This window comes from Myotis lucifugus, unplaced genomic scaffold (genome assembly GCF_000147115.1).
Source record: "Myotis lucifugus unplaced genomic scaffold, Myoluc2.0 scaffold_11, whole genome shotgun sequence".
Lineage (NCBI taxonomy): Eukaryota > Metazoa > Chordata > Mammalia > Chiroptera > Vespertilionidae > Myotis > Myotis lucifugus.
Window position 1 is genome coordinate 4,885,400 of NW_005871059.1, and position 11,171 is coordinate 4,896,570.

Genomic DNA, 11,171 nt, shown 5'->3' on the forward strand with positions numbered 1-11,171 from the left:
CGTCTGCCCCCTTGACTCTCATCTCCTACTGTGTCCCCACCCAATGTAGGGGCAGGTGACTTATTTTTTTTTTTTTTAAATATATCTTCACTGATTTTTTACAGAGAGGAAGGGAGAGAAATAGAGAGTTAGAAACATCGATGAGAGAGAACCATCGATCAGCTGCCTCCTGCACAGCTCCCACTGGGGATGTGCCCGCAACCCAAGTACATGCCCTTGACCGGAATCGAACCCGGGACCCTTCAGTCCGCAGGCCCACGCTCTATCCACTGAGCCAAACCGGTTCTGGCGGGGCAGGTGACTTATTAAAAAGTTCAGATAGTTAAGAAAAATGCAGCTCGTCTTACTTGAATTACTTTATTAACTTGATGTTCCCTTTGCTTAGGTCAAATTAATGGATTAACTCCACAATTCAGAGAAAAAAAATTAAAACAAATTTTCCAGAAAAAAAGGGCTTATTTAGTTTCAGGAGAGATGAGAGTATTTTATTTTGCCCAATCAGAGCCCTTCAGCATAAAGAGACATTCATATACATATATATGAACATTTTCCAGAAACAGTAATTTATAATACATTTTTAAAATACCAGTTTAATGGTATTTATTTACAAAAATATCCCATTACCTAATTTTAAACCTTTTGCTGTGATGACAGTTTGTAAAGTACAGGAATGCAAAATAACTACAAAGTTTACCACACTTTTAGTGTTTGCAATAGTGCTTTTTTTGACTTTTTCAAATGAAATAGTACACAGAGATGGGTTGTTTTTTAATCGTATTTCAAATGCATATTCCAGCAATCACCTCTGAGATAGTTACTGGACTGAGCAAGATATAAAAAAAAGAAAAAGAAAGTGCAGCAACTGAACACTACCTGCATGTACAGTTTACGGTCGACACAAGCTAGAGCTCCACACAAGCATGCTGGCCCCTGAATGAGAGAAAAACTTCATCTTGCTCTTTTTAATAATTTTTGGTGATGCATTCATTTACAATGAACCAACAGTTTAACTAGAAAGCAAAATATTTTTCTGGTTCTAACTACCATGTAAAGCAGAGGTCACACCTAAAGTATCACGGTACTGTTTATTTACAAAAAAAAAGTAATTAAAAAAACACGATTACCCTCTTTGCATTGCTTCCTATTAATATCAGTCTGTTGTCAACTCCTTACATTGTCTTAAGTTGAAGCAAAGTTTAAACAACACAAAATACATAGCAAAAATATTAAAAAAAAAACTCACAATAGGATTCCATTGCCATTAGCCTATATCCATTTTAAATGCCTGAGCAAAATAACCTACAATAAATACTGATTTATTTACATCTCACACTATAAAATTTTAGTTTAAACTATGAGCCTCATTGCGAAATACTGGCAAAACTGATAATCATGATTTTTCTGATGTAAAGAGTGTAATAAAAAGAGCAATTAAATGTAGCCCTAAACTATTGTACTCAATGTGTAAATGAATTGTGCTCAATAATTTAAGACTATTAATAACCAAAGAAAGCAACATGATAACCCTGATAATTGGGGAGTTATTAAAACCCATTTGATTCAGCTGAGAAAGGTAAGCTAAGGTTTCCCCTTTAATTTTTGTTGTTGTCACAACTATTTTTGCCCACAGAACCTTTCAAACTTGTTACAGTCATAAGATCATTAATATTCACAGGAAAAATAATCCCCATGGTACTTTATAAGAAATTGATCAGAGTGATGAAACTGTAATTACAGTATAATTAACAAAAGCTGTAAACAGTATCTTCACATTCATTTTTAAATGAGAAAAAAGGATGGGCATAAATATCAATCCAAGAGACCAGAGACTTTAAAAGGGAAAAGGAAAAAACAGAGGACACTTAAGATAGAGGAGTGCTCTTTTTCAAACTAAATACAGATTAAAAATTCTAGGAATATTGATCAACAAATTCTATAAACTACAAAATAAAAACCTTCATTGACAAAAATACATAAACTCTGTTTTCATTTTTTGGAAATTTATTTTTAAAAAAGGTAGAAGAAAATACCTGGAAAAGTATTTTAAATATATATATATTTTAAAACAATAGTTAAGGTAGGCATCCAACTTAGCAAGCTGCAGCTATTGAGAAAGATCTTGCAAAGATTGTTGTGGGCATTTTCTCCAAAATAAAGTTAATATTTGAAAATGCTCAATAGAGGGTTTTACATAGAAATAATCTCTTTCCTGTCATGTGTGAAGACTTTTGAATGATGTATGATTCTTTAAAATTAATTGTATCTCGATATGAGATACCAGTATTTCTTATTATAAGCGTGAAACATAACTTTTTTGTATGGAAAATATACATACTTTTTAAGTACTTTGACTTAAACTTAACAAGTTCACCATTTTTAAAATTAAAGAGTACATTTATAAAAATTCCATTTTAAAACTAAAAGTATATTCTCTAGCAGTATGTATAAATATAGCATGTTACTGGATGATCTTAAAACAAATCTGAAAGTGTTGCAGTAATTTTAAACCTAGAACACTGAAACGCACAGCAAATAATTTTACTTTTTATTCTTGAAAACTGTATAAAACCTATTAAAGGTTTTAAAACTATGATCAGTTTAATTGTTTAAGATGCAGCTAGCAGCATACTCATGATTTTGATATGTTTTTATACATATGTATCACTTGATTTGAACTGAGAAATGTGGACTAAATGATAAAAAGTTTTCATTACCTAAAAAAGTGCAGAAAAATTCAAGTTTAAAGTTCAGTGCTCTTTATTTTGAAAGAAAAAATAAACAAAATCCCAAAAGTTAAAACGTAAAATAAATCTTTGACACAAAAAAGTTACCTTTGGATATAGCTTTTCTAATGTCACATGAGAAAATGCCTTAAGCAAAATGTATATGGAATATAAAACTCAGGGTGAACTTTAAACTCCGTGGTGTCTTCCACATATTTTTCCTTTCCTCAGCTGTCTTCCCACCGCCCCCTATAACCCAAAAGTATGTAACACTTTCAGACTTGTTTGAAACACTCACATATCTACATGAAATAACTTCAGAGGTACCTACAATTAAGTTCTAAGCAAAAGAAACACTTTTCTTTAAAGTACTGTACTTAATTAAACTGGTAATATACTACACAGAACATAGACAAGTAGCAGCATTTTTTCACATCCATATAAAAATCAAATTAAGTTAGCAATAGTTCGGTTTTATATCTATAACCATTTTTGGAAACACTCTGTACAATTGAAATGCAAACCAAAGAGATTAAGATGATGCAAAACTTTAAATGGCTATAATACACAGAATTTGTCAGAATATAAGATTTCGAATAACTTTCTAAGCAAATGCATTTGGATTTTAGTCTGAAGAGCGAAATGAACTAGATATATGGTACATACAGGGAAACCACTTCCTATTCACAGACTGCTAATCAATGAATACTTCAACGCTTTAGAGCCAAGGACAAATGCAACAAAGAATAATGTTTGAGGATATGAAGGAAGCACACGTAATCTTTCACTTTTCTAACATTTTCTACTTTGACTTTTTTTTTTTTGGTTTGTTTTCCTGAATTCTTGGCTTGCTGGTGACTATTTCTGCATTTAAAAAGAAAAAAATAGAGATGTTATCTCTCAAATTACAATAAATTCCCTGGGTTAGTTATTCCTGCAGACTGTCTCTTATCTACAGACTGAGTCAAGTATAACTTCGAGAAGCTTATTTCCTATTTTCAAAAATACTTCAAGCTTTCTAATCCTAAGTTTCTAGTGTGCTGTGCATAATTTGTAAATTTAAAAATGAAATAAAGTAACCCAAAATATTGGTTTAAAATTTTCTTATAAAATCCATCTCAGATAAACGTATCTACTTCTCTATTTGAAAATAATTACAAGATTGGTTCATTTTATATACAACAGTAAAAATGAAGTGGATATACAATTAACACAATACAGCAAATTAAATAGAGTTAATATGCCCTTCCACATGAATGGGTAATCAACCATTATATTACTTATTTAGTGCTTCTCAACTTCAAAATCTGTAACTATACCTTTAAAAAAGGGCCTAATACTTCCTGTGACATATGGAACAATGGGTTTATTAGATAATGTACAAAAATTAAACAATTTGTAAACGGCTGAATGTTCATCATACAGCTGACATTAACAAAACAGAAATATGTTATCAATAGATACTTTCTACAAATTCAAAAACTTTTGAAAAGTACTGTATCTTTAAAACATTTCTTTTGGTTTGATCAATTATCTCTATCACATATATTTAGTCCCTCTCCAATGATATTTAAAGTAAATTTTAATGTAAACTTTTGTATCCCGTAGTGCACATTATAAAAATGTAAACAAAAGGCATTATTAATGAAAAGAGTAAGAGGAAACGATGCATAACAGACTGCATGAAATTAGGGTGTTCTACATTACCTTTAATGATCACATGGAATAGAAAAACAACCATCATGTTTGCTATCAATTTGTGCTCTGATTATCTCAATGAAAAAAAGAAACTGGTTTTTAAACAAATTTTTATAGAAAAAAATATTTAAGTTTCATTAAGTGTAATGCTTCTATTTTGCTTTTCCTTGATTGCTTTAGTAACAATCAATAATAATCTCAGATGCCGGTGTATGAGCTTACTTACTTCCAAGGTCTACTGAGTTGTCTTCTTTTTGTCTGCAATGCATTTTAGGAACCAATCTTTTACTGTCCACTGATGGTCTCATTGGCATTACATTCCAATACAGATATAATTTAGTTATAAAAAATGCACATATTTTCCTTTCCTTGGGCTTTTTAAAACCTTGAAAGGACATGTACAGATGTATAGTATACGTCTACAGAAAATATTTCGTAGCTCATCAGACTAGACTCTTATATAGATAATTATTGACAACAGATGCTTGTAGTTTTCCATGCGACAGCATGTGCACTAAGATTTAATTGGCTCATCACCTGAGTGTACTGGAACTATTAGCAAATCAGGGGCATTTAAAAAAGGGAGCTGAGCACTTTATTGAAATAATGAAACTTTTTTTAAGCAATTTTAATTAAATAATGCAAAGGTACATTTGGTTAAACATTTTATAAAAATTCAAGCAAAATTAAAAACTTAGCCAATTTCAACGTTTCTACAAATTTAACCAGTAACTCTTTTGGTCAAATCCACCTTTAGCTGAATTAATGAGAATGAGGACAAAGGACACTGAAGTATTCTCCTCACCACAATGGAGGTTTTTCTCACTTTCCACTCTGCGTAGCCACTACATGGAAACTCCCAGGATGATGAGCAGTCAGTCATGCTCTACACTTTTCTTTTCAACGAAAAGTGATGTATCACCTTGTTTTGCTTTTGACAAAATATGGACTAAACACAAGTATACAATGACAAGAATCCAAGAGTGGCCCATACACAAGTCACCATGTGTATGTCTTTATTATTTAAAGCCCGCCATTCAGCTTATCTGCCTAAAGTTATGGTAACACACATTTTGTTTCTTTTTCACTAATGATACCGAGGACCAGTCTGTTTAAGGGAGGGAAAGTCCCAGATAGCTGTTTATAATTCAGTCAGTGAGACCAAACATAACCATTTCTGCTTCAGAGCTTTAACTTATTGCCTCTCCCTCAGAGGTGAAACACTGATGGCAGATGCAACAGCACAAATCTTTTGGCATATGACAGTTTAATACAGGAATGATCCAGGAATAGCCACGGCTCCTCAACATCCCCCTTGGTTTCTTCCTTTGTAATGTGCGACCTGCTTAGTTCCAAAATGGTCATCTCACAGTTGGCACAGACCATACACTCCACACTGAGTATGTGGACACTCCTCAGTAAAGCCACATGACTGAGGTAAAACAGTGCATAATTGTGCTAGGAAAGAACAGTATCCAGTGATGAACATCCTTTAATGTTAACTTTCCTAAAGTAAAATCAATGAAATGAAAAAGGAAAATTCTTTTTCCTTTTGGCTGAAGTTGAACTTAGTTGGATTTCTGGTGGTCAGAACTGGTACCACTTCTTATCTTTGTATTTCAACATCATCTAAAGGGGAGAAAACATAAAAAACATGTTTAAAAAATGCCAGAACAACAATATTTGTAAGTTATAACTGATTACTGTATTTTTCCAAAACTTACCATTCTGAAACATTCTCTAGTGTCACTGTATTATTTACTTCAAATTAACTTATAATGAAAGCAATAAGTAAGAACTGTTTCACTTAAAGAAAAAAGTCCATAACTATTAAGAACCAGACTAGAAGACCTTCACATTTCTTAGACACATGACATAATAAAATTTTGGCTCAGTGCTCTCTTTGGTGACCTAAGATAATACAAATAAGTTAATTTTCAGTTCTCTAATTTTAACTAGAAATAATGCTTAGCCTGGAATGGCCCGGCTGGCGTGGCTCAGTGGTTGAGCGTTGACCTATGAACTAGGAGGTCATGGTTTGATTCCTAATCAGTGCACATGCCCGAGTTGCAGACTCGATCCCCAGTGTGGGGCACACAGGAGGCGGCTGATCAATGATTCTCTCTCAATATTGATATTTCTAGCTTTCTCTCCCTCTCCCTTCCTCTCTGAAATCAATAAGAATATATTAAAAACAAACAAACCTGGGAACAAAAGGTTAGAAATTCTACCATTACTGTCATCTAAAATTTCCTGAGCCAGCACTGCATGACACATTTTCCTTATATGATTTCATCTGGTTCTCAAAATAACTCCATGCATTAAGCATTATTATTCTCCCACTTTATAAATGAAGAAACTGAAGCTTAAAGGGATTACCCAAACAACACAATGGTGAAACTGGGGTTTGAGCCCACATAGTCTGATTCAAGAATCTATGATCTTAGCCACCTCAATGTATTTTCTTCCTTAGACTCTAAAATATGACTCAAGAATATTTGGCAGGCGGAAAAAGCTACCAGCTTGAGCTCTTTGCTAAATATTTAGTGTAGATATATTCTGAAATTGACTGAAATGTTATATGCTTTAGAGATCACAGTCAGGTGCAGGGTTATGTCAACAAAATTCTTGCCCTAGATCAAAGGCTGCTAGACTATCTCTGAGGTGTGTTGGCCTAGTACAAGGACTGACAAAGGACCTCTGATTCTCTTTGAAGCCCTGAACAAACCTTTTCCAGGTCAAGTTACCTCTTTTATATATTCTAGGTGACAGCATTCTTGAGCAAAAAAAAGATGACTTTTGATTGAAAAATTTATAGATCTCTTGCCAGCAGATTGGGTATTCAAACATAAAACCTTAATATGGATTTTTCAGACAACAAACTGAAAATGTCCTCAAGGTATAGGCAAGGAAGTGAATGTGTGAAGTAACCCAGTGTAAAGCATCAAGGAACGGCAGACTTGTGTGTCAAGATGAAAAAAGTGTATTGTACCTAAAGGCCTACATTCAGTTTTTAAAGTGTACTGTGCTGGCCAATAAAGCCTATTTGTAAGAGGACCAGCTAGGAAGCGTACTTTATAGATTCCCTTTCTAAGCTCCACCATGACATCCTAGCTCTTCAAGATGAATTTACTGCAAAAATGCTTCTTACTACTCCTCTGTCTGAATTGGTCTACAGACAGATTTAGTATTGTCTATTGAATAAAAGTGCTCGCCAGTACAAGTCATTTAGATTTACCTAAAGAATTAAGAGAGGAAAATTATTTCCTTCTCTAGGAGAAATTGGTAGTAGAATCTGAGGCATTTAGGAAAGTTAGCTATGTTACTGCATTCTGTAAGAAATAGCTGCAAAGAAAAGGTCTGCAGGTCCCTCAGATTTATAAACTTCAGTAAAAGACCAAAAGCTACTGAGACATATTCTTATAATAGTTCCCTCTAGTGGCAAAAATCAGGGATTTGCCATTGTACAGAGGATACACAAAAATTCATGTGCAGATATAAAATAGCTATAAAAATACAGTAATTTTCATACTTGTTTTACTGAGGTGTCTTGGGTTTTTTTTGTTTAAATATTTGCTAGACATACCTCATGAGCATGTTTAGAAAATGAATCTGCACTGGACAACATAGCTGTGGTTCTTTCTTCCAGGTCACCCAGTTTCTGCCCTCTTTCATCCAGTGCCAACCTGGCTCGTGCTAATTCACCGACGACTCCAGATGCTGCTCCTTTCACACCTTCAATGCCACCAGGACCAGGGATATGTTGTGCAAGACTTCTCGAAGCCTTTCCTGAGGACGATTCTCCAACTGAACAAATTGGTAAATGAAAGAGTAACTCAAAAAATGAAAATTTTACTAATATAAAATCCTAACCCTAGCAGTTTGGCTCAGTGGATAGAGCATCAGCCTGCGGACTGAAGGGTCCTGGGTTCGATTCTAGTCAAGGGCACATGCCCAAGTTGTGGTCAAGGGCACATGCCCAAGGGGGCATGCAGGAGGCAGCCTATCAATAATTCTCTCTCATCATTGATGTTTCTATCTCTCTCTCTCTCTCTCCCTTCCTCTCTGAAATCCATAAAAACATGTTTAAAAATATTTTGAAAAAGTCCTACTACCTGATAGCACTAAAATAATTTTTAGATTGAATGACAATATAATTGCAATATTTATATATTTCACTTCATAGTTAATAGATGTTTTTCTTTTATTATGATGGTTTTAATTTTTAGATATTTTTTGAAACATGCAAAAAACAAATGTACATTTAAATACTGTACTCTATACATACGGGACTGGCAATTTTTTGTTGAAATGAATAATGGGTATGCTGACACCAATTTATATAACAGTAAAAATTACTCTTAAGTGTGAAAAAAAACTGAATATAAATTAATTTAAAGATATCTAAATTCAAATACATGGTTTTATTTATTTATTTATTTTTTTAAAAATATATTTTATTGAATTTTTACAGAGAGGAAGGGAGAGAGATAGAGAGTTAGAAACATCGATGAGAGAGAAACATCGATCAGCTGCCTCCTGCACATCTCCCACTGGGGATGTGCCCACAACCCAGGTACATGCCCTTGACTGGAATCGAACCTGGGACCTTTCAGTCCGCAGGCCGAAGCTCTATCCCAGCTGTGGGCAAACTACGGCCCGAGGACCGGATCCGGCCCGTTTGAAATGAATAAAACTAAAAAAAAAAAGACCGTACCCTTTTATGTAATGATGTTTACTTTGAATTTATATTAGTTCACACAAACACTCCATCCATGCTTTTGTTCCGGCCCTCCGGTCCAGTTTAAGAACCCATTGTGGCCCTCGAGTCAAAAAGTTTGCCCACCTCTGCTCTATCCACTGAGCCAAACCGGTTTCGGCTCAAATACATGGTTTTAAATATACAGATTTAATTTAGTTTATTTACTCCATCCTTTGTCTTAAAATACTATGCATAAGGGCTTAGAAGTAAATAAAAATAAAGAATTTATTCAGTATTCTATTTTAGGCTTCAAAAGTTATAGATATGTTACATCCCTTTCTTCCTCTTCACTTATATTGTCATTTACCAAATAGATCAAATTTTTCCTTCAAAAGATCTCAGGCATTCATTGCTTTGTTTCCCTTCCTTAGCCAGACCCTAACTACCTAGATTATTGAAAGTCTTAAATTCTGTTAAAATCTGCTGTCATAGTCCCTATTCCCTCAGCATACATTTCGTTCTTTAGCAATATAATTCACATCCCATAAAAATCGCCCCTTTTAGTTAATTCAAAAGGCTTTGCAAACATCATCACTATCTATTTCTGAGCATTTTCATCACTACAAAAAAAACAACCATAACAAAACCAAAAAAAAACCCACCCCAACTTTATCAGCAACCAATTTCCATTTTCCTCTCTTCTCAGCCCTTGGTAATCAATTCTCTACATATTTTCATATTCTGAATACTTCATATGAATGGATTCATACAATATGTAGTCTGTTAGATCTGGCTTCTTTCACTAAAAAAAAATGTTGTCAAGGTTCAAACATGCTATGGCATGTATCAGTACTTCATCCTTTTAAATGATTGAATAATATTCTACTGTATGGATTGATGACATTTTGGTTATCTACTCATCAGTTGATGGGCATTTTGAGTAGTTTCAGCTATTCTAAATAATGCTGATATGAACATTCCCACAAGATTTTGTGTGAACATATGTTTTCAATTCTCTTGGGTATATATCTAGGAGCGTAATTTTGGGTCACATGATAACTAACTTTTTGGGGAACTACCAGAATTTTTCAGAGTTTATAGCATTTTACATTTTCATTGGCAATGTATGAGGGTTTCAACTTTTCTGCATTCTTAAGAACATTTATTATTGTATGTCTTTTTGGTTAAAGCTACCCTAGTAAGTATGAAGTGGCAGTTCATTGTGGCTTTGATTTGCATTTCCCTAATGACAAGTGAAGTTCAGCATCTTTTCATGTGTATAATGGCCATCTCTATATTTTCTTTGGAAAAAATATCTATTCAAACCCTTTGTACACTTAAAATGAGCTACATATTTGTCTTTTTATTGTTGAGTTGTAAGAGTTCCTTATATATTCTGTATAGTAGATTCTTATCACATATATAAGATATATGATTTGCAAATATTTTATCACATTCTGTGGGTTGTCTTTTTACTTTCTTGATAGTGTTCTTAGGCTTTTAATTTTGATGAAATCTAATTTATCTATTTTTTCTTCAGTTGCTGTGATTAAGGTGTCGTATCTGAGAAACCATCACCTAATCTAAGAAAAATATTTATACTTATGTTTTCATAAGTATAAATCTTATGAGAGATTTATATTTACATTTTCTTCTAAGAGTTTTATAGTTTTAACTCTTTACATTGAGGTCTTTGATCCATTTTGAGTTAATTTTTGTGTATGATATGAGGTTGGGGTCCACCTTTGTTATTTTATTTTTTATATATATACTAGAGGCCTGGTGCACATAATTCGTGCACGGCTGGGGCCCCTAGGCCTGGCGGGAGATCAGGCTGATCAGGGCCCAAAGGCCCCAGCAGGGTCAGGAGAGGAGGTGATGGTGGCTGGGCCAGGTGCGGAAGGAACAGACACCAGATGCCAACGCTGCCCTCAGCGCCCCACCACTCCACGGTTCCCCGCCTCCCCCCACCCTTCCCTCAGTGCCCTGGGGAGAGGGACCAGGGGAGGTTTCAATCCCCAGTTTGGAACCTGCAGGAAAAAGCCAAT

At 34.2% G+C, this 11,171-nt stretch overlaps 1 protein-coding gene across 1 annotated transcript in view; it reads right to left on the minus strand.

Annotated features, from left to right (window-relative positions):
* Positions 1–463: 463 nt before the first annotated feature.
* Positions 464–11,171, minus strand: part of STXBP5 (syntaxin binding protein 5) — a 156,651-nt gene continuing 145,943 nt past the window's right edge. Inside the window, exons 28-29 of the mRNA XM_006084493.3 lie at positions 8,008–8,228; positions 464–6,050 (exon numbers count right to left, since the gene is read on the minus strand). Coding sequence (XP_006084555.1) covers positions 6,009–6,050; positions 8,008–8,228 — 263 coding nt within the window. The 3' untranslated portion in view covers positions 464–6,008. The remainder of the gene's footprint in view (positions 6,051–8,007; positions 8,229–11,171) is intronic.